At 39.3% G+C, this 26,491-nt stretch overlaps 1 protein-coding gene across 6 annotated transcripts in view; it reads left to right on the top strand.

Annotated features, from left to right (window-relative positions):
* shank1 (SH3 and multiple ankyrin repeat domains 1) overlaps positions 1-26,491 on the top strand; it is a 104,748-nt gene that overhangs the window by 38,486 nt on the left and 39,771 nt on the right. For all 6 annotated transcript variants that reach the window (XM_026164160.1, XM_026164163.1, XM_026164162.1 and 3 more), the window contains exons 3-13: positions 11,218-11,421; positions 11,986-12,057; positions 12,432-12,540; positions 16,534-16,688; positions 19,897-20,064; positions 22,559-22,675; positions 22,897-22,974; positions 24,166-24,232; positions 24,472-24,638; positions 25,320-25,441; positions 26,028-26,176. In XM_026164160.1, coding sequence (XP_026019945.1) covers positions 11,218-11,421; positions 11,986-12,057; positions 12,432-12,540; positions 16,534-16,688; positions 19,897-20,064; positions 22,559-22,675; positions 22,897-22,974; positions 24,166-24,232; positions 24,472-24,638; positions 25,320-25,441; positions 26,028-26,176 — 1,408 coding nt within the window. The remainder of the gene's footprint in view (positions 1-11,217; positions 11,422-11,985; positions 12,058-12,431; positions 12,541-16,533; positions 16,689-19,896; positions 20,065-22,558; positions 22,676-22,896; positions 22,975-24,165; positions 24,233-24,471; positions 24,639-25,319; positions 25,442-26,027; positions 26,177-26,491) is intronic.

The raw sequence follows: 26,491 nt of genomic DNA, 5'->3' as shown, positions 1-26,491 counted from the left end.
CCCCAATCCGAACCAACTTCCAGGTGTACGTTACAAGTTTGAGCTAAAAAACAAAACATTTAGCCACGTATGCTTTGTATTTTAAATGGTGGACGGTACTATAGATGTGCAAAGGTCTGTACGGGTGAGCAATTAGCTGTGACATGAACAAAAAATTCTCAGTGTTGTGTAATTGTCCAGAACACAGCACCTTCTTCCTGCATTTACTTCTGTTGCCTTTGCTACTTTGCTACATCACATGTGGCATCTGTGAAAATCAGAGGATATATCCTTTCTCCCCACACAGTGGCATTTACCTTTGAGGCGTTAAAACTCCCTTAATAGAGCTGCACAATCCTGCTGGGGAGATCTCTCACAAGTCACTATCAATCGAGACTGCACCGCTGGTGCACTGATACTTACAAAGAGAGCAGGAGATGTAGCAGCTTATTATATTTATCAAGAGGGGATTTGAAGCATTGATCTATGTAGACAAAAATATTGGCTTTAGCAGGTAGTGGTTATAGGTTAAGAAGAAGGAAGAGACAGTTCAGGGTGTTATGTAAAATAATATTTTTCACTGTCACAGTCATTTCACATTTTATTCACTAAAGGTCGAAGCTATGTCTGCTATGTCAAATCCAGCTGCTTAAAGTGTTTTCAGATGTCTTCGGTATTTGAAGGAGTCAAAGTTGTGACCTGAGTCAGGTTAAAATGCCGTCTTTGAAATGCTCTTATTTGTAATCTAGTCCACTTTTTTTTTCAAAGGTAGGTTCTGACCTACAAATTACCAGCTCAGAGATCACAGTGACACTCTAATGGTGAATTCCTTTTGGAAGTACTCTTTTATATATTGTGTATTTACTACAGATCTGTTTATAATCATCTGGATTTTGTTGGCCAGCTGGAAACTTTGCATCTATTATTTTGGTTGCTAAAAAGTGTAAACTAATAACTTGCTTTGTGGTTCTTAAGCCAATGTAAAGTGAAAAAACATACAAGGGTCAGACGCTTTATTTAGGCTTGTCAATGTTTCACATCCGTGCTGGTGTAACAACCAAAGAGCAAAAATATGGACGCATTATTGTAAGGATTGAGGTTTTTAACCCAATTATTTAAAATGCTTAAGCTTTATAACATTACACTATAGCACGATTTGTGTGCTTTCAGACCTTAATTCATTAAACTTTATTGAGACTCTGTAGTGCATTGAGGTAGACGCCACATTTTGGAATGTAGCTGAGCTGAAGTCTTTTTGCTGGTCAAATAAATACGTTCACTTTTATTCTGTTTCATTCTAATATCTCCAGTTTCTGACAACAGTCGTCTGATGGCGCTTTAAATGGTCAGATGAGGAATCCACAATATTAAAGAAAGACTCTTAGAAATATCAGCTCTAATAAGGCGACGGAGCTTTTAACAGAGCCAGGCTCAGGGATGGGCCTGGTTTAAGGGATGAGGGCAAATAAATAAAAGAGGAAAAATAATCAGAATGACATCACAAACAACAAACACACAAAAACACAAAGTGCAAGAGAAAGTAGACAAATATTGCATGCAGCAGTGGCGTATAACTGCAAGGGGGTGTAAAGGGGGAGTTGAGGAGAAGTGCTCGAGTGCATGGAGTGATGGGAAGTCCAGCTTCCTGAACCAGCATTAAGGGATGCTTCGGGGTCAGATGAATCTAAGCGTCACTGAAAAATGAAAATTTGAAGTGGTTTTCTGTCTCCTGAACCTAAACTGGGAGCTGGATCTACAGGACAGGGGTCCGAAAGCTGAAGGCGCTGCCTCCTATTCTACTTTTAAACTGTAGGAACCACATGTAAGCCTGCAGCCTGAGAATGAAGAGCTCTGTTAGGACAATATGGAACTATTAGATCTTTAAGATATAATGGGGCCTATTCACTTAAGACTGTATGTGAGGAGAAGGGTTTTAAATGCAATTCTGGATTTAACAGGAAGGCAGTGAAGATAATTCAGTAAAGGGGACATATTGGCTTTTAGAACAATCACATGAGCAGTTAAAGGACATATCCTGATAACAGAAATGACTCCAGATTTTCTCATATTGCAATAAAGAGTAAGTATCTGATTACACACTATGTTTTTGAAATAAAAGTGCACATCATAATCAAGTGTATGAAGTAGCATAAACATCTGATCCTACCTTATCATCAACTGGTAGCACACATAAAAGCTGCTGGTACATTAACTCACTCGTGTGCACAGAGACACTTAGATCTGTGTATCACGAGTTGTTCATACCATGCTGTCACAGCGGGAGGTGAAGGCAGTCGTATCTGCAGGTTTATTAGATTGTCACACTCGTGCACGCCAAGTCAAGTTGGCATTTGCCCGCTGAGTGCATTAAACAGCATGAAACCGATGAGTTTTTCTACGCTGTTTGACTTGAGCTGAATTCTTTCAAACCCTGAAGTGAAAGCTGCAGCCCTCGTGCAGGATTTGGCCTCGCAAACGAACTTCCGCACTATTATCTTCCAGTGCCTTGTTAAGATATGTGAACTAGTCAGACTACAAGGCATAGAGTCCGACGTGCTACAGCACTTTAGGGTTTGCATGTTAATGAAAGATGAGCCCCAGAGGTGAACAGAAGTACTGAGATAATAGAGAGGGAAGTATGACAGGAGGAGAGGAGGCAGGGCAGTATACATGTGAGAGAGATGGAAAGTTGATGAAGACAATGGAGGAAGAAAGGACGGGGAAGATAAGGGATGACAGGAATGCTTTAAAATGAATTCATTGTTCTCATCTTCTGTAAAGAAAACGTCTGGTTGGAGTGCATTACAGGGAGAGAGTAGTTAAATGACGACATGCCAGGCACACACGCACGCACTCGCATATGTGTGTGTGTGTCTGTGTGTGGTGGGGGGTTATTTCCCCATAGATCTCATTAAAGGCTTCTAGTCCCCCTGCAATTGGCCTGCAGAAAAAGGCCAGAGGGGGCAGCGATAAAGAGAGCTAGAGACAGAAAGTGGAGTGGGAGAGCGAGCACAGTGTCTTATTTCTGCATAGATAAGTGACAGAGCTGTTATAGGAAGATGGAGAGAGCGAGGGGGGGGGGAGGAGGAAGGAGAATAAGATAGGCAGGGGAAGATAAAGAGCAGCATGGACAGAGTGAGTGGGCGTGTGTGAGTGGGAAAGTGTGATCACAGCTTTAGGAGGCAAGACAGAATTTTCGGTCTGCATAATGATAAAGCCACAAGAGGAACAGAAGGGCTTAAAGGTGCATAAAGATTTTAATGTAAAACTAAGAATCATATGGAAGATTTAAGTGCTGGAAAAGCTGTGAGACTGAGTGCGTGTATGTTGGAGCGTTCTTGGAGCTGGAGTATGAAAATCAGCATCCTGTGGAGTATGAACACCTCATTCGCTGTTATGTTGCTCGCACCAAATGAAAGAGACAACAGAGTCTGACTTTCAATTTTTTTTTTATATTACTGATGAACAGATGGAGAAGCCATATCCAGCAGAGAAGCAAATGCAGAGTTCAGAAAAGTAAATCTCAGATTTTGATGAGTCAAAACTCACTACCATGAAAAACTGCAGAAATCTGACTATGCTTGCTATCATGTTAATCTAGATAAACCTGTATTCAGAGATGAAAAGCATGTAAATGCTTCAAGCAGGCTTTGGTTTCATGCACTTAAACAGTCTATGTGTAGCATAAAGGGAGATTGTATATGCTATTGCTTATTGTCTGACATACATTTTTCATCCATCAGTTTTTTTCTGCTTATCCAATTCAGGGTTGTGGGGGGGGTTGGAGACCATCACGGGTACCAAGTTACACCCTGGAGATCAGAGGGCTAACACATAGAGGCAGATAACCATTCACTCCTACAGCCAGTCATGAATTTCAAACATGTCTTTGGATTGTGGTTGGACGTCATAGTATCCAAGGACAGTGGATCCAAATCCAAGTCTCTCCTGCTGGGAGGCAACGGTGCTAACCACTGCACACTTGTGATGCCTGTTTTGTTACATTAAGTTTAATTCGAAACACGACCTACTTATGGAACAGAACATCTTAAACTATCTATCTATCAAACTGTCTGGCTGCACCAGAAACCCTGAAAAAGAATCATGCATTGCCCCAGAGATTCACCCAGGAGACCAGACGATGTCTTTCTACACTGCAAAAAATATCAGGGTAATAAATAGCTGTAAAAAACAAAACAAAAACCCAAACCTAGCATTAATACTGGTTTATCAGCATCTACACAATTACCTAAATATGTTTTTTTTAGGTAATTAGCTTTTTTGCCCCCACAATTTATATTTTATTTCAGCAAAGTTGCACAGCATGAATCCTAGTTTGGCTTTCTGGGACCATAGGAGCACCATGCCTCTCTCATATATCTCCTATATCTCACGTACTTACCTGCATTTTTATGCCTACCAGGGATGAGCTCTTCTCTGTTGTGTTTGCATGTTCTCCTGATGCTCTGGTTTCTCTTACCCTCAAAAACATGTAGGATCAAGTCTGCTCTCTTGACCAAAGGGTCAGGAACACCATAACCAAAGACTCATTGGTTTACAGCTGAAGTTGACCCCTGGGTGAGATGATGACTCTCCACCACTTTGAATTTGACAAATGGATTAAATGTAGTGAACATTTTAACATTTTCTTTTGAAATAAATAGGGCAGTGGGGATGGGTTATCCTATTTCAGAGGGCAGTGCCGTGCTTCTGCTACATTTATTTCAGACCTACAGTTACATTTCAGATTAATAAAATATAAGAGAATAAATAATTTATTACAAAAGATTAAACCAGTGACTCACAATATTTTGGGATTGCATTCGCTTGAAAAAAAAATACCACTGTCTGGTTGGAGACCAGTTTATTCCAAAAGTGCAGCTTTTTGAGTTGATGTTAATATTAAAAGCCTAATGTAATATTTTTAATAAACCAGCTTGCTTTTTTCCCCCAGAAGGGCAATGCTTTCACTTTTGATAATGTGAAAGCTGACTATTTTTCTGACTATTTGCTGGACTCGAAATGTACAACTTTTATGTGTAATGTCCCTTAGAATAAAAGGACTGTTTTGACTGCCTGTGCTGGCACTGGGTCTTTTTTTGTAGGGCTAACATTAGCTAACATGCTGCATGCAAAGAGCACTTTAAAGAAACAAATTAGATTTCCAGGGCTAAAATAGAAGCATAAAGAAACTAACAGTTGGATTTCTTTATGTACAATAATTTCAGTTCAGGGGAGACCATTTGGAAGAATTGAACATGATTTATAGAGAAAAAAATTAATGAATCCAGACTGCTGAATAGACCCCAATGACCCATCATGACAGAACCGAATCCCAGCAATGATAGGAGTTCGGACACCCCCGGAGTCTAGAAGCTACTTGTGGTGAAGATGACGATGGCAGCTTGGATGGAGCGCTGAGTAACTTGGGTGAGGTGCAGATGGGGAAGAAGTGGGTTGCACGAATGAGAATCTAAAAGCTAGAATGATGGAAGAGCCCTGAGATTTAATGCACACAGAATAACGGCTGATTGGCCTGAAGAAGAAGAAGAAGAAGCAAAAAGCAAGAATATGATTGGACTAGTTTAATGATGTCAGTATGGAGTTTAACAGCAAGGGAAAGAGGAGGTGATAGAACAGACTAGTAGCCAAACACCAAGGAAAGCAGGCAGAAGAGTGATTGCAGATCATTTTTACTGAACTTACATGTAAGTTTAATTATATTTAGTGAAGGCAGGCTAAATTTTACATTTATAATAGCAACATTACACACCCTAACGGTGGAACCAAATATCACACAATTTGAGGTTGAAGTTTTATTTATATTGTGTCAAATCAGAGAAACAGTCTCCTCGTGGCTCTTTATATTATAAAGTCACTAGAATAAGAGACAGAAAATCCCAACAGTCAAAGGCCCCCATATGGGCAAGCACCTGGTGACAGGGGGAAGGAAAAACTCCCTTTTAACAGGAAGAAACCTCGAGCACAACCAGAAAACAGTGGCTATTTGCTGTGACTGTTTGGGGTGAGGCAAGGAAGACAGAACAAAAGAAAGAATGTGGAAGAGAGACACAGGTTAATAATAACTATTATAAAGCTATTTTATAGCCACTTCAAGTCGCACAATCTAAAGCCAAAATCTTGCTTCTGTTCATTTTTTTCTATTACTGAGTTTGAGCATCATTATCAGAGGATATAGCATGTTTTCAAGTAGGATCTTGTACGTATTAGGTGAACATTTAAACCACTACATTATGGAACTGAAAGATATGCAAGGATGCCATAAAAATCTGCCAATTCAAATATGTGGAGGTACCTGTTGTGGTGGCTCCTTGTGTCTAAGGGTAGCTTGTGACTTATGGAAGTTTATCATATTTTCAAGAAGAAAAGTGCAAAAATCTAATGTCTATGATGTAGACATCCTGAGATCCACAGAGGACCTCAAGATCAGAGGATCATTTGAGTATAAACCACAAGTGTCACAGGGATTAGGTGTTCCCTTCTAAAGTTTAGCAAAGTGAGTAAAATAGATGTGCTATTTTATGCAAAATGAAAAAAAAAACAACAACAACCACAAGCTGAACTCACAACAAAGTAACAAATAGCGAAGAGCGAGTGACTCAGATCCCCTTTAATTTCATATGACCCTCACTGGCATTTTGTCCCACCATTTAATAAAGTAAAAGCATGTCGTTGTTGTTTTGTAGATTTATGCAAATGTATTTAAAAAATCAGAGCCAAACAGACATCTGCAAAGCACTGAATAGGCTGAAGGAATTAGCTAGTATATGTGTTTGGTATTTAAGTCTTTACATTTATCCTTGAACATACAGATTTCTACACCCAGCAGAGGGTGCTCTAAACACTGCAAGTCTGCAATTGGTGGACAGATTAGGCAGCTGTCAGTGTTGCAAATCCCAGACGCAAAAGCATAGTGTTGCTTTTTTTAATGTCGAGCAATACAAAAATGCCTGTAGGATTGGAGGATCAGTGAGAAAACTGAACTAAGCAGCATTTTGAAGGCCTGATCAGAATAATAAATGGGCGATGCCCCTAATTGGCTGGTTCAGTTAGAAGCTAGAGGATCAATCATTTTCCTGGAGGTGTACAGATCAATAAGCAACACGGCTGCCTCAGTAAAGTCTCCAAGCGTCTAAAACCATTTTAGGCCAAAAGCAGGGTTATTACAGAAATGCGTTTTATGATGATAATCAGTGTTTTATGATCTAATATTGTTACGGTTGACTGTGGGAATATTCTTCCTCTCTGATAACCAAATCCTTAACCTTCATTCCCTCATGCTGTGATTGTGATTCATTTTAAAGTGTTTGCTGGCTTCCTTTGATGGGACTGTAAGTGCAGTGTGTAGGTTGTGTGTGTGTGTGTGTGTGTGTGTGTGTGTGTGTGTGTGTGTGTGTGTGTGTGTGTGTGTGTGTGTGTGTGTGAGAGAGATAGAGAAAACTAATCTAATTCAAACAGACACACCTCTTCATCCTCTTGCTCCCTCTCACAAACTCAAAATCGAAGGCGTTCGCCTCCCTTTTACTCTGTTCTATTTTGCCACGCTGCTGTAACACACACACACACACACACACACACACACACACACACACACACACACACACACACACACACACACACACACACACAAACACGCACACTGATGCACATCCTCACACACAAATGCACGCACACCTTCCCAGTACCACATCTCCTAGGGAACACAAGGATGTCTCTATGGCAACAAGCAGCTTGCTCCACTAATGAACTGGTTGCCGTGGTGACCGGGTTGGCTGTGTGCGAATGGAGACACTGAATAAAATAGAGGGAGAAAATGTTGTGTTACTCCTCTGCACCCCCCCCCCCCCCCCCCCCCCCCCCCGTGTGGGGTTTTTATATCCTTCCCTTTGTAGGACACGAACAGTCACAGAAATGTGTGTCAGTGTGTGCGTGTGTGAAGAGATTAAGATGAGTGACAATTAATGAATGAGTGTAACGTGTTACACGCAGTGCTGGCTGGAGACTTGAGCCCATGCAGAGGGCCTAATGCAGCAGTACGCAGGGATCCTTGCAGCTGGCTGTGCTCTGCGTGGGCCGACCGTCCTGCTGCTGCTGCCTCAAGGTCAGAAAGCAGCCCAACTGCACTCTGGGCGATAAGAGAGAGGCGGGAGGGGAGCAATGCCAAAAAACCTTTTGTCAGCCATCTGTGTAGTGAGTTAGGCTCCACTTTGCTGACTGAGCTTCTAGGCCGTTATGCATTTGGCCATTCACAACCCCATCGGAGACACTTAAAGCTGCACCCAACTGACATTCATATCCCGGAATGAGACCTCTGGGAATCACCCGATTTACTCCGCCGCTGTCTCCCCCTTCTGGATCAGGGGGGCGCCGGCCTCAGTGTTCTGCAGCCAAAGAGAACATACACTGTCACAGAGCTTGATCTCATGACCCCTCTCAGGCATCCAAACAATCATTTCTGATTCACTAAAGGATTCTTGAAGAGTTTTTACTGATAAACAATAATTGTGTTTATCAAACAGCCAGAAATAACAGGAAAATGAATACAGCACAGATTTATTACCTTAACCACGCATGGACCAATAGTCACCAAAAATCTCATTATTCTATAAAACCACACACAATTGAACCATCTGCATAATACCGCATAATGCGTGCAGCACTGGGAGTTTATTTACTTTTTAAAATTTTTAATTACAAAAAGAAAAAGTTATGACTGCACAGCTAGTTCATGTTTGTTATTAGCTTACCAAAGGCCCACTTTAAGCCAGCAAATAGTTTATGCAGCAGGAGAGAAGTATGTTTATAATCTTTTTACCCAGACAGATTAGAAAAAAGAACCAGATTTCTAGTCTACTCAGATATATGCAGTTTATTATAATACATTTAGACCTTTCACTTTTTTCAAACTCCTGTAAACTTCTCTTTCACCTTATTTTCCTTCATATATATTTAATGTAAGACTGGAGAACGCTCACATTAAACATGGTCAACTTTTCAACAGAGAGGTCAGCATATGCACAAGTAATCCCTGTAATAGGAATATGGAGGTGCTCACACACACAAACTACACCCTTTTTGGCTCCTACCTCAAAGCACACTGTGTGCTGTCGATCTCACGTACTGCACAATAATGTTTAATATTTAGTATTTACTGTTATATTCCCATATATCATCGTAAAAAAAAAAAAAAAAAAGAATATGGAGGTGGGTAGAAGCTCCTTTTTGTTTGTATGTTTTTTAATAGATATATTTTAAAAATAAAACAAAAGATAATGAGAACTTAAATCCTTCATTTAGAGAACATTCAGAAGTTTGTAGTCTCTTTGGCAGTCATTATTTCTTCTTAGAACAGCTGGGTTATCCAAGACACTGCTCGGATAAGTCTATAAAGGCTGTGCACACCTGGATTTGGGCAGTTCCTCCCATTCCTCCTAAAAGATCCTGTCAATCTTTGTCAGATTAGATGGGAACCATCTGTGAACTGCCATCGTCTGTGCGAATTCATGCTTCAGTTTTCTGCTGCCTGCTCTCACTGCCACACTTCAACGTACAGATGATCTTAGCCAGATGATGAGCTGCACCTAGTTTTCAGCAGACACAGTACTGGGAGTTCTGTTCAGTCCAGAAAATCTTTATCTTCATATTCTCAAAGTCCTTCTCAAAGTTTGTTAAACTGCAAGCAGGCTGTCGTAACTGCTGCTGAGGTGATTGTTCTTCTCAGCTGACATCTCAATCTCTGTGGTGATCTTCTGAAGACTTGTTGCGATCTTCAGGCCCTGCCCACTCACTCAGTTTGGCATCGAATCTGTGGGGAGTCTTGTTTGTCCACAATTGTTCCATTTCACAGTTACTGACGCTGCTGTGCTCTTAGGACACTCGACGATTTATACAAATAGGTTGAAAACCCTTCCCCTAATACATGTCTCACCACATTTTTATCATTCAGGTCTACAAAGTATTCCTCAGACTTAATAAGTTATTTCATATCCATCCATCCATTTTCTTCTGCTCATCCAGCTCAGGGTCACCTGGACAGGTCGCCAGGCTGTTCCAGGGCTAACACAGAGAGGCAGACAACCCTTCATACTCACATTCACACTTACAGCCAACTTTGAATTACCAATTAACCTAACCCCACCCATGTCAGCAGTTGGATCAGTGTTTAAATAATGGTCTGAAATTGCTACATAGATATATAACCCAAAATAACAAGGCTGAAGCCAAACAAGCAAGAAACACAGTGCTGAGTGGACGGAGAGGGAGAAAATACTAAGGCATCCAGCTCCTAAATGCTCCAGGGAGACTGGTCATGTCCTTTAGTTGTGCTGATTAACTCACTAACAGGAAGATGGGGCAAAGCAACACGCAGAGCGAAGGAGGGGAAAAACACACAGCAGGCCCAGGCAGGGCAGGAGGGCCATCACACTAATGAAAAATGAGCACGAGAAGCTTAACCTGCTCTTAACTCCTGTATAGAATCGAAGTTTGTGTTTTCAATATTAGTTTTCACTTGGTTACATATTTGTATATTCAGACATGGGATACAGTTACACCCAGAGGGAAGAGTGCTTGTCAGCACTGTAGTTCAAATCAGTAATTCTTGGATGCAAGTCTGATTTCTTTATCGCTGAGCGACAGCTTATTAGTTCTAATAAGAGTTACATTATATCCTAATACAGGAGGTCAAAAACAGCTGTGGTACTGTAGCTAGCTGACATTTATTTGTTGTTCTTTGTTACAAAAACAAATATATTTCAGCTGTTTAAAGATTTAATCCAAATCAGTTGTGTTTTTGAAAAGTAACGAGTACTAGCAGGTGAAACACTCAGGCAGAAGTTGGGCTGTTCCTGGTGTAGAAAAGTTCCCCTGATTTTAGTTCATCTAATTTTTCCATTAGTTACTGTTCATTTTAAAGGCACAGATTCAAAGGCCACTTCACCTCATATGATCAGATTAAAGCCCTCAGACTGATTTATCACAGTTTACACACTTTTGTCAGATCAGTGAATATGTTTCCATTTCCTTTCTACTTTTTAGATTTATATGTGTTTTAAAATCAGGTTTGTTAACTTGTGTATTACATGCATTTGATTGTTGCCGTGTTGAATCTGTATCCACTGTATATACTCATCCTGTAAATCTCTTTTTCAAACCACAACTGTTCTCAGAATATTTCACCTGAGCTAGCTTCAATATTTTCTTTGGTATCTCTTGCAGAAATGTTTGCGGTTTAATCCAGATGCCACTGTGTGGAAGGCCAAGCAGCAGGTGCTGTGCTCCCTGACCGAGTCTCTGCGAGATGTCCTGAACTATGGTCTGTTCCAGCCTGCCACGGACGGCCACGATGCCAAGTTCCTGGAGGAAGAGAGGCTGCTAAAAGAGTACCCACAGTCCTTTGAGAAAGGTGTACCATATTTGGAGGTAATAACCGATCCTCTTATTGACAGTTTCATGAAACACAGAGTGTAATACTAGCTTTTTGCCCACAAGATGTCACTTTTGTGCAATAAAACAGATTCTGATTGTTTCCTATTAACAGGATTTTAAAATAAATCTAATGATATGTTCAGGAAAAGTCAGAAAAGTTTAATTACCTAGGCTAATTAATCTAAAGTTCATGCCAAGCTGCTGACTATTTATGAAATCTTATATTGATTGTCACCCAGCAAAGCTGCGAGTGCATGACACTGTTAAGTAGATTATAATTATAACTAAAGTAAAAGTATAATTGTAATTATTATTATTATTATTATTAGTTTTCCAACTTTTTAAGCTAGAGAGTATTTAAACTGCTGTGACGTCAGGCTGTTTCTTCCCCATTTCTTGTCTTTGGTGCAACAGAGAAGAAAGCCTGTATAGAAAACCAGATAAATCTTCTCCAGGCTCTATTTTGTGGATCTAGGCCAAAAGCTAAGAGAATTGAGGACAAAGGCCCTCTGTGTTAGGATTAACTCTTTCCTTTCTCTTTTTCTGTCACTGGTTTAGTTTCGTTATAAAACCAGGGTGTACAAACAAACAAATCTAGATGAGAAGCAGCTGGCCAAACTGCACACTAAGGTATGAAACTTCCAGATCGCTAATATGTGATATGTGTTACAGTTTGCATCTCCATGTTTGTGTAAGTGTCACTAAGCATGCAGTGGTGCATGTGTACATCTGTGCAGATTTATGCAGGATGCGTTTGATTGTTCAGTAATGTTTTATATATGTTAATTTATTGTATTGAAATAAATAATTAAAGCTTAACTTAGACAAACAAACCAATGACATAAAATTGACAAAAACCCTTTTGCAATTGTAAAATCTACTATATGGATAGCTTTTCCTGAACCTGCTTTTGCTGTTTTTATTTTCACCAAACTATCCAATTTTTTCTGAATATTTATCAGTTACACGTGGGAAGTTTTTGTTTTTATTTCTTTTACATGTAGGCCAGCCTGAAGAAGTTCATGGATTACATTCAAACCAGCGCTGTGGACAAGATGGCCAAGTTCTTAGACAAGGGCCTCGATCCCAACTACCAGGATTCTGACACTGGTGGTAAGGATTCCTTCCACTCCCCCAACTGCACACGAGCACTTAGTTATTTTATAGTGCAAATTTTCTCTTGTTACACGGATAACATGTAACAGCTGTCATGCAGCCCAATTTAAAAAGGTGTTTCACAAGATAAAACAAACACATTTATAAAAGAGTTGGTGATGATCTCTCTGTTACAGTTAGCCAAAACGGGAACTCCAAATATGCAAGCAGCTAAGAAAGCACAAAGATAGTCAGCAGCTATGGAACCTGAAGCTCTCCTGTATGGACTCTTTAAACTGTTTTCAATTCCTCCCCCTCTGTTTTCTGCCCTCAGCTCTGCAGTATGTTGGCCTAACACTTTGTGAGGGATCTGAGCCAGTGCTGTTCACAATTTTGGTGGCTTTTCCTAGATCCTGTTAGTGCTCAGGGGGGCACAGCAGACGGCTCATTTACAGTTTGGGTGTACTGCTCTGTGTCGCTCCAGCCGTTCAGGGAGCAAGTGTCAAAACACAAAACACAGCCTGTCATGATGGGTGTGAAACACGCTCCCGGCGCACAACACAGGGGGGAGACAGAGAGCCTCGATGAGCCTCCCTCACAAACATGCTGTTCCTGTACTGCATTCATGGTTTTTAGTCATGTTAAAGTCTGCAACAGCTATCTAAATGGGCTGGACCTCAACTCTAGGCACTTATTTGAGCAGATATTTTTCATTTCAGTGGTCACTAGAATATAAAAATGAAGAGTGAAAGGTTGCCAGTAAATCACAGGGTTTTATCCTGAAAGATAGAAATAAGGACCCTCACGTCCATACCAATGCCAGTTTAGAAATCAGATGGAATTAAAACTGTTTAAAATGTCTGTGGCGTTTCTCCCTAAATACAGTTCTTTTAAAAAACATTTCCCCCCCATAAAAATTACACTTTGTTGTTGTTGGTTTTTTTTTTTTTTACCATCTTTGCTGGTCTAGCATATCATACACTGAACAGAAGCGCAAGCGTGACCATTTTCCATCTGTTTCGTGTCCTGGATACTCTCATCACCCTTTAAATGAAAAGAAACAAAGATTTTTTGTACAAACTGCAAGTTTGGATGATCCACATCCACCAGAGCACTTTAAAATATTAATTCCATTCATTCATTCTCTTCTGCTTATCATTATCAGGGTCGCAGGGGGGCTGGAGTCTATCCCAGCTACCAAAGGGCGGGAGGTAGGGTACGCTCTATGGACAGATCGCCTGTCTGTCGCAGGGCCACTTTAAAATAATATTTATCATGTCTTGAGGAGAAACTCTTCTCTTACTTTGCCACTAGGGTTAAAGAAAGTACAGATTATGTGTTTTTAGTCTGATCAGTGATTCTGCTCTAAGCAGTAGTGGGAGCTAATTAGCTAATAGTGCTGTTGTTTCAGGGTCCTCCTATTCAAGGTTCTGGGGCACAATAGTCTTTTCTATGACTGAGCTGAAAAGGTGTAGTTTTAGTACTGATATATATGTGTATATTTAATGCATGCGATTTAACCACTCCTTGGCATTTTGGCAAAACAAACCTGGTAAAAGTAATTGTGGGGCGGAGCAGGAAAGCATTTGTTTTAGCCCCAGTGATGTGAGACCACATGAAAACTAATCCTTTGTTCAAATCTATTGACTGGCCACAGCGTTTCCATGTGGAGTTTGCGTGCTCTCTCTGTGTTTATGTGGGTTCCCCCCGGGTATGTTAGGTTAATTGGTGATTCTAAACTGGCTGTCTCTCTGTGTTAGACCTGCTGCAGATTGTTGACCTGTTCAAGAATGTTTCCTGCCTCTTGCACAATGGCAGCTGGGATAGGCTCCAGCCAATCCATGACCTGAATTAGACAGGAGGAAGAAAACGGATGGAGGACTTGTTGCTGGATCCTAGTTTCTGTCCTTCTGCATTAAAGTTTGTGGAATCAAACATATATACAGTATATGACTCTGTGGTTTCAGGAAATGAATTGAATGAGATTTGTTGGTTTAACTGAATTTTGTATGAACTGGATTTAGATTTGGGGGTGTTGAAAAAAGCTGTTTAATATCAGTCAAAGTCTGATATAAGTGATATCCCTGTGTCCTGAAATAGCTTCTCCTGCCTTTTGACTTTATGGTTATGTGAAGGTATTTTGAAAGGAAGTCCAGGAACAGTGAATGCAGCATTAGTCCTATGCAGACAGGGCAGAGAGGTGATAAAAAGCCTGCAGACAGAGATATATCCAACCTTGTTAATACTTTTTTGACCCGTTTGTCTCCTTGAAACTTTCTCCGTGGGCTTCCAGAAGCCTCACAGAGAATGCCTTCATTAGGACATGAAATAATTCTGCCATAATTAGCCTGGCTCCGGCCAGGACACACACTCATGTCGATCACTGCCAAGGAAACTCATAAATGGGTATTCCCTGACTCATCCTGACAGTATAACTTCAGAGGAAGCGCAGTCAAAACATTTCTCCAAATTGTTTGAACCTGAGATCTACAGAAAGTGTTCAGTGATGAAAGCCTTCAGTCATTTTCTTCTTTGCCAGAAAAATCCCCTTGCAGACGGTGCTGTGTACCCTGTTTCAACTGGGAACACTTTGAATGGTTTTATTCTTGTAGGTGCTGGTGAACTGTCTTTCTGGAAAGGATCAAGTTAGCCAAAAAAGTGACACAGCACTTTTTTGACTGCAATAAATGATATTTTGAGCTTCTTTGTTTCTTTATATGACATCAGGATAACGGCAAAACATCAGTGCACTGGCAAAACATTCAGCTGGAAAGTAGTAATGTTACCTGTTAGATGGAACTAATGCAGAGGCTTTTTTCATTTCCCCTCACACTATCACAGAAAGGAATATAAATATTTGCAGAAGACTTAAAGTTGGCTGATCGGGATGTCGTAATCAGGAAGCAAGTTGATGGTGGTGAGATTTAGGATTGTCTAACTTTCATGTTCAAAATAATAAAACAGTGTTGTCACACATAAGGGGATTTTACTTGTTTATATCTGCCCAAATTCAGCTTTTTTATTTTAAATTTACATGTTGTCGTACAAAGGTAGTTAACTAATTTTCTTTATTAAAGTTGTAGAAGTGGAGGACAATGATAGAAACACTTTGTCAAGATGAATTTCACATTAGTGTGTTCTTTTAGTCTATAATGACTCTTGAATAGATTTCCATGAAACATGTGCCATTTGCTATATTCACAACTTTAAAGACAAAAATATGGAATATGGGAAAGCTATGTATTGTATATTCATCGTTTGAAAAACCTTCTTCTTTAAAAATAAATAAATGGTTGCATCATGATTACTGTTGTAAAATTTAAATTATCCAACACTTTTTTAAGGGTGTTATACCTGCAAGAATGCTAAAAATAGGTCATTTCTGTCTGTTGGAACATGGATGCTAAGTAATGTTATGTTATGATAATATCTGATATAGATAAAAACATTAAGAGGTCTGGGATGTACCTGTGTGCCAAGTTTAGTTGCTCAACTCTTTTGCATAGGAAGAGTTTTTGGACGGGCAGCATCATGTAATTGCAGGATTGATGGTCATCTCCAAAGTGAGTTGTGCACATTTATGTATGTGCAGTTACTTCATTAAATCCTCTTTATTGCATGTTTTTCCTTACATGGAAACAGGATCTGCCCAGATCTAAAGGTACAATAAGATTACACAGACAGAAGATTTGGTTTGAAAATACATGGAAAACGCAAGAACTTTACATGATTATCAGTAAATTGTAGGTTAGATGTGTAGGCATTTGCTGCACTTTCTCAGCTTCATTACTGTGATGCACAAACTCTTTTTCACCTCACACGTCATTCAATTGTTAAATCATAACCATAAAAACTAAAATGCATTAAATGTTTCTTTTTTAAATGTTTGTTTCTGTCTCAGGAGTTTGGAAAGAGCTACTGTTCTCCAGCAAATCAGCTGTGAACTCCCTGCTCTATAACAGTCCCATTTAAATAAAGCTGCATATGTGTGTCTCTGTGTGTGTTCTTTAGAGACTCCTCTGACCCTGGCAGTGCAGTGTGAGCCAGGTGGAGGAGAGGCCATCCGGGTCCTGGTGGATGGAGGAGCTCATATTGACTTCCGTGCCAAAGATGGACTCACACCGCTACACAAGGCTGTTCGAGGCCACCACCATACAGCCCTGCTGGTAAACATTTGCATATGTTGGAGTCCTTTCATACTGCTATCTGCCTGTGGAAAGTGATGATTTTGCATGTATTATGTAACAAAAAGAGAAAAAACATCAACCTAGAACAGGGTGTATATCTTGCAAGATGGATATTTGCCCTGAAAGTGACACTGTATTCTCTTCATTTGCGTTGCTGTATATCTAAACAAGCTAAAGCCCGAACAAAAAGACCCTCCCACTCAGCGATCCACACCCACCCACACACAATATGCAAACAAATAACTCTATTATTTGATTCAGCCAGAGAGAAAGAGAGGCGTTAACATCCAGATTGCCTGGTTTTGACACATTTACATTTTAGGCGTTTATCCAGATTTTCAGCTCTCAAATTGCTGAGAATACAGGTAGCTGTAGACGAGAACCTCATTGGGGGAGATAATTGCAAGCGTTAACATTGTTAGAGCCTATGTTTTCCACAAAGGAAAGAAACTCTGCTAAACTGCACAAAGGTTTACATCAGACTCTGATTGAATACATCATTTTCCCCAGCCTGGGGTGTAACGTGACCTCTCTGAACCCCCAGCTATGAGTTTCCATCCTGATTTGAATTCTATGAATATTCCTCAACTTGAATTAGGAAACTATCATCAAGATATATTTTTTCCTTCCTACTGTACTATTGTTTTACTTGATGAAGGTTTTAAAGGTTCTACATTCTATATATTTAACTAGTTGGAGCAAGTTTTGGCTCAAAATACAGTGCAGATTGCCAATTCTTCCATGATAAAAATGGACTAGTTTCGTGTCTTGAAAAGAAATAAGCTGCCTACGCCCTTTCAAGAAGAAAACAAGGCAGAATGACTTTAGTTACGTATTGTAACCTCAGATTTAAGTGTAAGTGTAGCCCTTTAAGAAGCATCAACTGGGAATAGGTGTTTGAACAGAAATTGAGCCAAAAATAATAATAAGAAAAAAACTCCTGTAGGATCTTTTAAGTTACACAAAGCACAATGTTTTCATTAAAACTGTGTGACATGAGGGTTTCTATACGATAATAAATCTCTCTCAATTAAGATAAACAGCGTGGCCCTGATTTAACTCCATACACGGAGACGGATAACTTTCTTAGCAGCAGTTATGCTATTGGCCCACTTCAGCACAACAACTTCCTTGTTCGGATTCCCCATGTGACTCTACAGACCAATCAGAAGCCAGGAAGTCCTAGACTTAGGTAGATGTGGGAAAACCAATGAGGTGGAGTCAACACATTATTATTATTGTTTTGAAAGGTGTATATGTAAACATTCAAACATGTAAATGCCCAAAACACATAAACACTAAATATAAATGGAAATGTGTATATAATTAGCATAAACATGTGCACCATTAATGAAATGCTAATAAAGGAAGGAGCTAAGACACAGTTGTATGTTTTTATAGTTCGCAGTTTAATCTTTGGTTATTTTTAAGAGTGACTTTGAAGTTTAGTTTTTATTATTTTAAACGAATGTAGAAGTTTTTAATATTAGTTTTTGCTTTTCTTATTACAATATTAAGGTAATTTTTATAATAAGATTTCTGAGTTCTGAAAGCTAATATTATTCATGCAGAGCACTTTATTTTGACAATGCACACTTGCACAAATGCTTCCTCGTGCTATTTCTGTTCATAAATTTGACATAAATCTTGACAGATTACTAAAACTAGTTTAGTAAGTATTCAATATATAGTTTTAGTCTTGCAGTAACTTTTATTAAAGTCTGTGTTCTTTGGTTTCAAATTGGTCTGCATTTCTACATTTCGATATGAGGCTGTGGACAGTCATGGTTCCAGTTTGTTGGTGATCTAGGTAAACCAAACCAACCAGACTCTATCAGTATCATGACATAAATAATCTGACAGCAGCAGCAGCAACAACAGTCCTATAAATAAATAAAACATTAATCCATAAATGGAGGAAACCATGTTTATTTTGGAGTCAATGCCAAAAACCAAGTCGATCATTTATGAAGTGTTGTGTAAACTGTAAACATTACTGTATATGTTCTCCTAGCCTGATATGAATGCTAACAAGTCAATTACTGCTGTGCTGAATCTGTCTTGGCTTATTTCTCCTCTTCTTCTTTTTTCTTCTTTCTTTTTTCACTCCCAGAAAGATGATGAGAGGCTTTCACTGATATCGTTAGGTTTAGACAGAATCACGCAACCATTCAGGAAGTCAGGCCTCTCGTACTGTCACTGCAAACTTGGCACATTTCTCTAGTTTGCCCTCAGTCCCCAAGAACTTGCCTGCCTTTCCCGGTGGCCTCTCTGTCTTTGCGTTCACCATCATTACATTAGCTACATTAGCCACACAACATGCTAGGGGTAAGGATTTTCTTTTTTTGTTGTTGTTGCACAGTGAAAATCAAGAATTACAGTACTCCACTCCAGTTCTCAGTCTTCAGTAGCTCAGATACAGGGAGCGCATAAGGACTCTTGCGTTCACTCTTGCAGCCAACAACTGAACATTTGGTGTGCAACGCCTATGGCTGAGACATTTTAAAGTTAAAGCTGGCAGAAGCTACTCTGGGGACTAAATAAAAATGGCGGACTGTGAAGCAATTGCTGATTTTAAAAAGGCATGTCCGCTCGTCAGCCAGGAGCAGTGCTTATCCTGTTCTGATGCCAAAATCACTGAAAGTGACTGCGAAGAAAACAGGCACCGGTGGTCTCTCTGTGTTGGTGCAAAAAAGGAACGAAGGAAAACACAGAAACAAAAGACAACAACAACAAATGTCCTCTTACATGGGAATCTGTATCAAATCATTTGCTTCTTAGAGACAGTGCATGGTTGATGAGAATCTATCATTCAAACTGGCTTTCAAATCTTTTATAGATTCAGATAGTGTCTCCAAACATTTTTTTATATGTACGCTAGACTTTCTAGTGTTTCTTATCTTATCCGTTATCGACCAAGTGTGTAACATTTCGTAAATGAGGTTTTCTTTATTTTTCTAAAGTTAGTTTTTGGCATTTAAAAGACTGACGTTAATTAATTTTTAATATAATTATGTTCTTCTGGACGCAAACAAAGTGGAAATAGCTTTGGGTCTAGTGGATTATTTTCAAACATGTCCCCTTTAAATCATTGCTATTTATCTTAGTAATTTATCTTTATCATTACTGTCAGAGTTTAACAAAGGCTTCAGCATGAGGGGTTTTTTTCTTTTGTGCCATCATACAGGTTCTGCTCTCTCTGGGGGCGTCCCCAGATTATAAGGACCGGCGAGGGCTGACGCCTCTTTACCACACTGTGCTGACAGGGGGCGACACCTCCTGCTGCGAAACAATGCTTTACCATCACGCCAAACTGGGCATCAGGGACGAGAACGGCTGGGATGAAACACATCAGGTAAACACTTTTTAAAAAAAATAAGTCACCTCAAGCAAATCTAGGACAAAATAAATACAGTTAATCTCCTGTGTTTTCAATAAAAGCGAAAACACCAAATCAACTGTAAAACTTTCTGTTTGAGGATCCTTGAAACAAACTCTAATGAGGTCAGTGGCCTGATTTACATCTATTTGGGAGCTGAGATGTGAAAGCACCAGAAAAAGGCGTCTGGACTTTCGGAGCTCATGTTCTTGTTGTTCATATTGCAGAAGTATGCCACATCACTTTTTGTAATGTACCAGTCTACTCTGTGTTCCAGTGTGTGTCTGCGTCAAAACCCATTCATGCCATGAAACACTTCACCTTTCACATCACATCCTACCCATCCTGCTTCAGTGGCCTCATGTAACAGCTGTGAAGTGGACAGGGAAGGCCGCGAGGAAAAATGAAGGTATCAGCTTGTTCATCTCAGTGTGTTCACTGCGTAAGCATCTGTCTCCTCAGCTCTATTTGTCAGACAGGGACTCCAAAAGAAACTGTTGGTGTGTGTGCGTTAAGTATGATTTGACTCATAAATTCAACACTATTAAGATTTTTGGACGAGGCCACTAAAAGAAGCTGCATTTTATTTCATGTCTGACAGATTGAAGATTGTTCTGTTGCATTTGGGTGCAGGGTAATTTCACATTAAGTCAGCCCGCCTCTAGCAATCAGCTGTTACTTTTCCATAATAACTGTTGTACATTCAATGAGAGGATGCTAAACCATGAATATTTTGTGATATAACGGGGATAAATTTTGCACTCTTTAGTTTGCTATATTTGTCAGTATATTTGAATACTCAAAATTTCATTAATAGAGGAAAGATCCTCATAACGTTTTCTGGGCCAAAACACAAAAAACTGCAACCAAATTGATTTTACATTCACTTCAAGTTCCACAATATCAACCCTAAATCTCATTTTATTAATCATGACTGAGCGTCAGCATCATGGGATATATTATAGAGACAGAAAGACATCAAAAACTGCACCATTTCGATTTCTGTCATGTAGAGTGTGAAGTTTATAGAGCTTAAATGTGGTTAAATGTAAAAGTGGTTTAAGAAATGAGGGATTAAGCATTGTGAGCCCTGTGTACTCCAGGAGACTGTAACTCGAGCAATTTTAATAATATGAGGGCAAAATTTTGCATGTCAGTATTAAATGCATTGAGGTTTTTTTTTAACACCATGTTTTCTGTTTTGAGTGTATAGCGTGCTATAGGTCAGCCTGGCAGTTTTTCCTGACTTTTAACTTTTTTTTTTTTACTTTTATAACAATGAAAAAAATTAAGCCACACAACCACATCACTGATAAATTAACTCATGTCAATTATTCGGTTAATAATAGCTCAGTGAGTCTGCAGCAGTCGCAGCAGCATGACTGAACGGGGCACTGAATTTGGAGCGTAAAGGCCCATGCAAACCACACTTAAGGAAATACCCCTCACCCCTCTCTTTGGAGCCAAAAAGAAGAAATTCATGAGGTCACAAGGCTGTCTTTAAAGCACAATTTTACTTGAAAATAGCAAAACAAATGGAAATGTGTTCAGCTGTGACTCAGCTGTCCTGGTTTGCGTTGAGTACATTAATATATTTACGCACCTTCAGAAAATCTCTCTCCTGTTTTGTACACTTTGCCGTCGAAGACAAATATTCTTGCATTTCTATAACTGTGGCTTCATTTCTCTATAATGATGAGATAACAGTTAATGATATGCTTGAATTTTAAATTTAGCCTGTAAAGGTGGCCCACTGTTATTTGTATAGGATCATCTGTTACAGTGCTATGTACAGAAAAGTGCCCTATAAGAACCAGTGGTTTGACCATAAATTAAACAAAAATTAAAAATTAATTAACATTACAAGCAAATAAAAAAATCTGAAGAGATAAAATAACCTAGCTTAGGGCTATGATATGTAATAGCTGCAAGATAAATGAGTGGGTTATTTATTTGTATAATAAGTGAAAAATGTTTAAAGCATGTTTGAGACACAGTTGATATTTCAGGCAAAAACGATTTAAAAAGCTTTGACTTCAAGATCAGTGAAGTACATGGATTCTATTATATTATTATATTAAATAAAACAGTTATTCAAAATACTGTGACTTACATCACATGTACTTTAACATGTTGACTTTTTTCTCACTTTAAATTAAAAAAATAAGTAAATCACGTGGGTCATTGTGTCTGCGTGTATAATGCTGCTCGTTTTTCTAGCAATGACTTTATTACTGTCATACTGTATTGTGTATATTTGTATTGTCAGTGTTTTATTGCCCCTGAGTTTGGAGGTTGTGTTAATTAAATTTGGTGTTACTGCCACCTTTGGCCATCGTCTCCTCTTCACCCTTGCTTGCCCCCCCGTCTCTCTTTTCTCTCTATTAAACAACCACATAAATCTTTCCTCTTTGACGCCTTGCTTTCGCTCTTTCTTTCGGTCTTACTACCAAACTGTTTTCATTCTCAGGCCTGTCAGAATGGTAACTCCCAGCATCTGGAGCACCTCCTATTCTACGGGGCGGATTCTTCCTCCCAGAATGCCTCTGGAAACACTGCCTTGCACATCTGTGCTTTATACAACAAGGTATTTCACAGAGTACAAATCAAGTATCGCCTTCCCCCGACTGTACCGAAATTTGATGCAATGATCTTTAAAACTGTGTTTTTAAAAAAGATCAACCTGCTTTTGTTTTCATCAACAAACTAAGTAAAAGCAATGATGGCACAGGGGAATGCCAGTAGAGAATCCTGCCCTTTGTATTGCACTTGCATTAAAGATACGTTAATCAATGCTGTTTGTTACAGGAAAGCTGTGCACGAATTCTGCTCTACCGGGGAGCAAATAAAGACACAAAGAATAACAGCGGGCAAACCCCCTTTCAGGTAAATGCTGAGTGTCTGGCTGGGTAATTATGCATGGTGTGGTTTATTGTCTTATTAACTTAGCATAGCATAAAGTATAAAGTGCTAGTGCCTAATTTCACTTCAGGCCAGCACTGTGCTGCAGTGCATACAGATGTCTCAGGTGTTGGAAATGCACGTGACCCCTAAATATGGATATATATATATATATATATATATAAGCTCCAGAAAAGGGAAAACAGCTAATTCAGAAAAGATGTTTCTGTAACACTCGAACACACAAAGAACATGAAAGAAAACATGGAAGAAACATTTTATACTAGTAAAAGCAACAGAACGGTAATAATTTGAGCAAACTGTCTATTTACCTTTGACTTGCACAAGATAAAACCATCATAGATACCTAAGAAAATTACTCCCAAAGGAAAACAAAATATAATTTTAAATTTTATGCATCAGAGATATAGTTTTTATGTAATGATTTTCTATTAATTCTATTTAATAAATAATTATTTATTTTAATTTTATTTACTTTATCAATTTTCATTCTATAATTTTTTTTAAATTAATATTGCTAATTTCCAATTCCAATATAGTTTCATCTAGTGCTCTGCTTAAGTAGCTTTGCATGATTCATTGTTCAAAAGCATCCTTATTTATCCCACACTAACTTTTAGTACATGCTTAAAACTATAAGATCCCAGGTAGAAACTATTTTTCAGTTTTATTAAGTAATGTGTTGTGCAGACACTGTTATAATTATTAAACTAAGATATTAAGATATTAATTTTACTTAAATTTCCAGGGAAAACACCACCAAAGCTCCTTTGTGCTTAAATATGACTTTTTCTCTGTTATTATGATAATGATGCGTCACTACTGTGCATTCACACTTCATATCAGAAAATGTGTCGTTAATGAGAGCACGTCACTGAAGAAAGAGGATGGAAAATGCCCTTCATTTACTTAGACTTATAAATAATAATAAATAAAGTGTTCAATAATTTTTTTCCCTATACTTCTGAAATATCATTATATAATTTTGAGGCTATATTGCTCATCCTAATTAGAGTTATCTTAAACATAAGGAGTGTGTGTGTGTGTGTGTGTGTGTGTGTGTGTGTGTGTGTGTGTGTGTGTGTGTGTGTGTGTGTGTGTGTGTGTGTGTGTGTGTGTGTGCGTGTGTGTGTGTGTGCGCGTTTTGTTCATCAGGTGGCTGTTATGTCTGGCCATTTTGAGCTGGGAGAAATAATCAAAAACCACAGAGCCACAGATGTGGGTAAGTGCTATAACTGATGTCTGGTCTCAGATTTGTTCTGCAAGGTGTTTTTCTTAAGCTAACACAACACACAGGCTCTCTTACTTAACCTTAAATTAGCAGGACTTCTTTCAGCAGCAAGGGCCAATAACAATTTAAATACAAAGAAGTAGCATGTGGATGGAGAGTGTAAAGAAACATGCATCACGGTTTGTAGGATGATATGAAAAGAAGAATGAAATCTCTTCTGTCTCCCCTAGTCCCCTTTGTGGAGTCTCCAAAGTACGCCCCCCAGAGGCGGGAGAGCTCCCGGACGCTGACAATACCTCCTCATCCCTTCCTCAGAGCCAACAGCGACAGCAGCATGAACCTTCCAGACTGGATGGCAGTGCCCAACGCCCCGGGCACCAACATCGTCTCTGTGCAGGTGTCTGTGTTTGTCTCTGTGTGAGGAGGTCAGAGTTCAAATTATCGACACAGGAAACACCTATGGGTCGATTTTGTAACCTTTTCGTTTTTCAGAGAGATTTTTACTGGATGTTTTACTCGTTTTAATTAGAAAGCTCAGATTATTATTATTATTTTTTTTTTTACCAACAATGGAGACAGCAGTTGATAAAACAGCCGTATCTCAAAGCTTAAAACATTTTAGCAACTTGTGTTGTTGAAATGAATGATGCAAAGCACACAGCAAGCATTTCTAAGTGCACAAGTGCATCAAACATAGTTTAATCCATCAGAGCTAGTATTTTTTTCTGCTCCATTCTGCAGGGTTGGTCATGGGATGTGGAGCTTGTTGTCTAATTGGAAGGGGATTTATATATGGGTTCTTTAAACTTACTGCTTGCCTGCAAAACACCCATTTCCAACATGATGGAACATGTGCACAATATAACGCAGGGGATGACCTTTATCAACCTCTAGTGGTGAATACTGCTAATTGCAGGGCCTTATCTTCTCACATTTTATATAGTATGTGCTTTGGAGCAGAAGATTAATCACCAGTTCTTATTGTTATCCTCTTTAGGTTTACAGCCCAGAAAAATGTTAAATGTCATTAAAGTAGGTCATATTTGAGATTTCTCACCTTTCCTTCTCTGACCGACAGGGCTACAAGCATACAGGAACCCTGCGGAGCTCCAGCAGTCCCAGGGGGGCACGGACACGCTCTCCTTCCCGTGGGAGGATCGGAGACAAAGAGGACCGGAGCAGGCAGAGTCGGAGACAGGGGTGAGTGGAGGAGTCGGAGGACAAAGTGCTGTTAAACAGGAGCTTTGTTTCCACTTCCTGCAGATTCAGATGGATCAATCGAAGTGCTTTTGAGGCTTTTGTGCTGGGTGACAGATGTTAAACTCTTTTAAGTGGATTATGTGAGTCACGTTCTTAAAGAGCCATGAAAGGAGTTGAATATGGTTCATTTGGTGTAGTATTGTTAGTATTTGTTAGTATTCTCTGAAAATGGAAACTAAGAGTCATTCAGATCAATAATAATTCTGATAATTCAGCCAATTCTTAATTTTTATGTTAAAGAACAAAGTCACATTCAACAGAAATCACACAATGTTTAGGGAACGTTTATAACAGCTCCCTGAAAAGTCATAGAAATAAACACGTAAACTAAACAGTTCAATGGTGACTTTTTCTTTCTTTCTGTAAAACAAAGTAGCTAATTTCTCAAAATAATTTAAGTCACTTGAGTCCCAGAAAGTTTCATTTGATGTACCAAGGGCTCAGTCAGCAGCTCAGTCCTGGACATAAAATGCTACAGAGGTTCCTGAACCTTAAACTGCAGTTTCAAATCCTCCTCCCCTCTCAGGCCTGGCCCAGCCACCACCACGGTTCAAACTGCGGGACAGCGAAGACGCCTGTACAGCGCCGTCCCAGGACGTGTTTTTATAGCCACTCGATCACATTCTGCACAGGGGGAGAGAGAAATCAGCTTCAACAAGGGGGACAGGGTCAAAGGTGAGTGTAACTCCATTTTCACATCATGTGAAGGTTTGTGTGGCAGACAGTCAAAACATTTTGTCTTCCATGTCAACTCAAAGTTAGTGATGCTGTTTCTCACCTGGTACTTGACTCAAAGAGACTGTAAGAAAGCACAAGCTCCACAAGAGGTATCTTTAATAGGCGCACAAGAAAAGCACATTTAAGACATGAAAAGCAACACTGCAGAAACCATTTAACGTAACATGATGTCACATGAGCTCATTTTACTGGAAATCTCTGGGAGTCTGGCATAGCCCCAAAAGTTCCTTCTAATATATAAGCTGCTGACTG

Source organism: Astatotilapia calliptera, chromosome 4 (genome assembly GCF_900246225.1).
Source record: "Astatotilapia calliptera chromosome 4, fAstCal1.2, whole genome shotgun sequence".
NCBI classification, from domain to species: domain Eukaryota; kingdom Metazoa; phylum Chordata; class Actinopteri; order Cichliformes; family Cichlidae; genus Astatotilapia; species Astatotilapia calliptera.
This window is presented reverse-complemented; position numbering and strand designations above follow the sequence as displayed.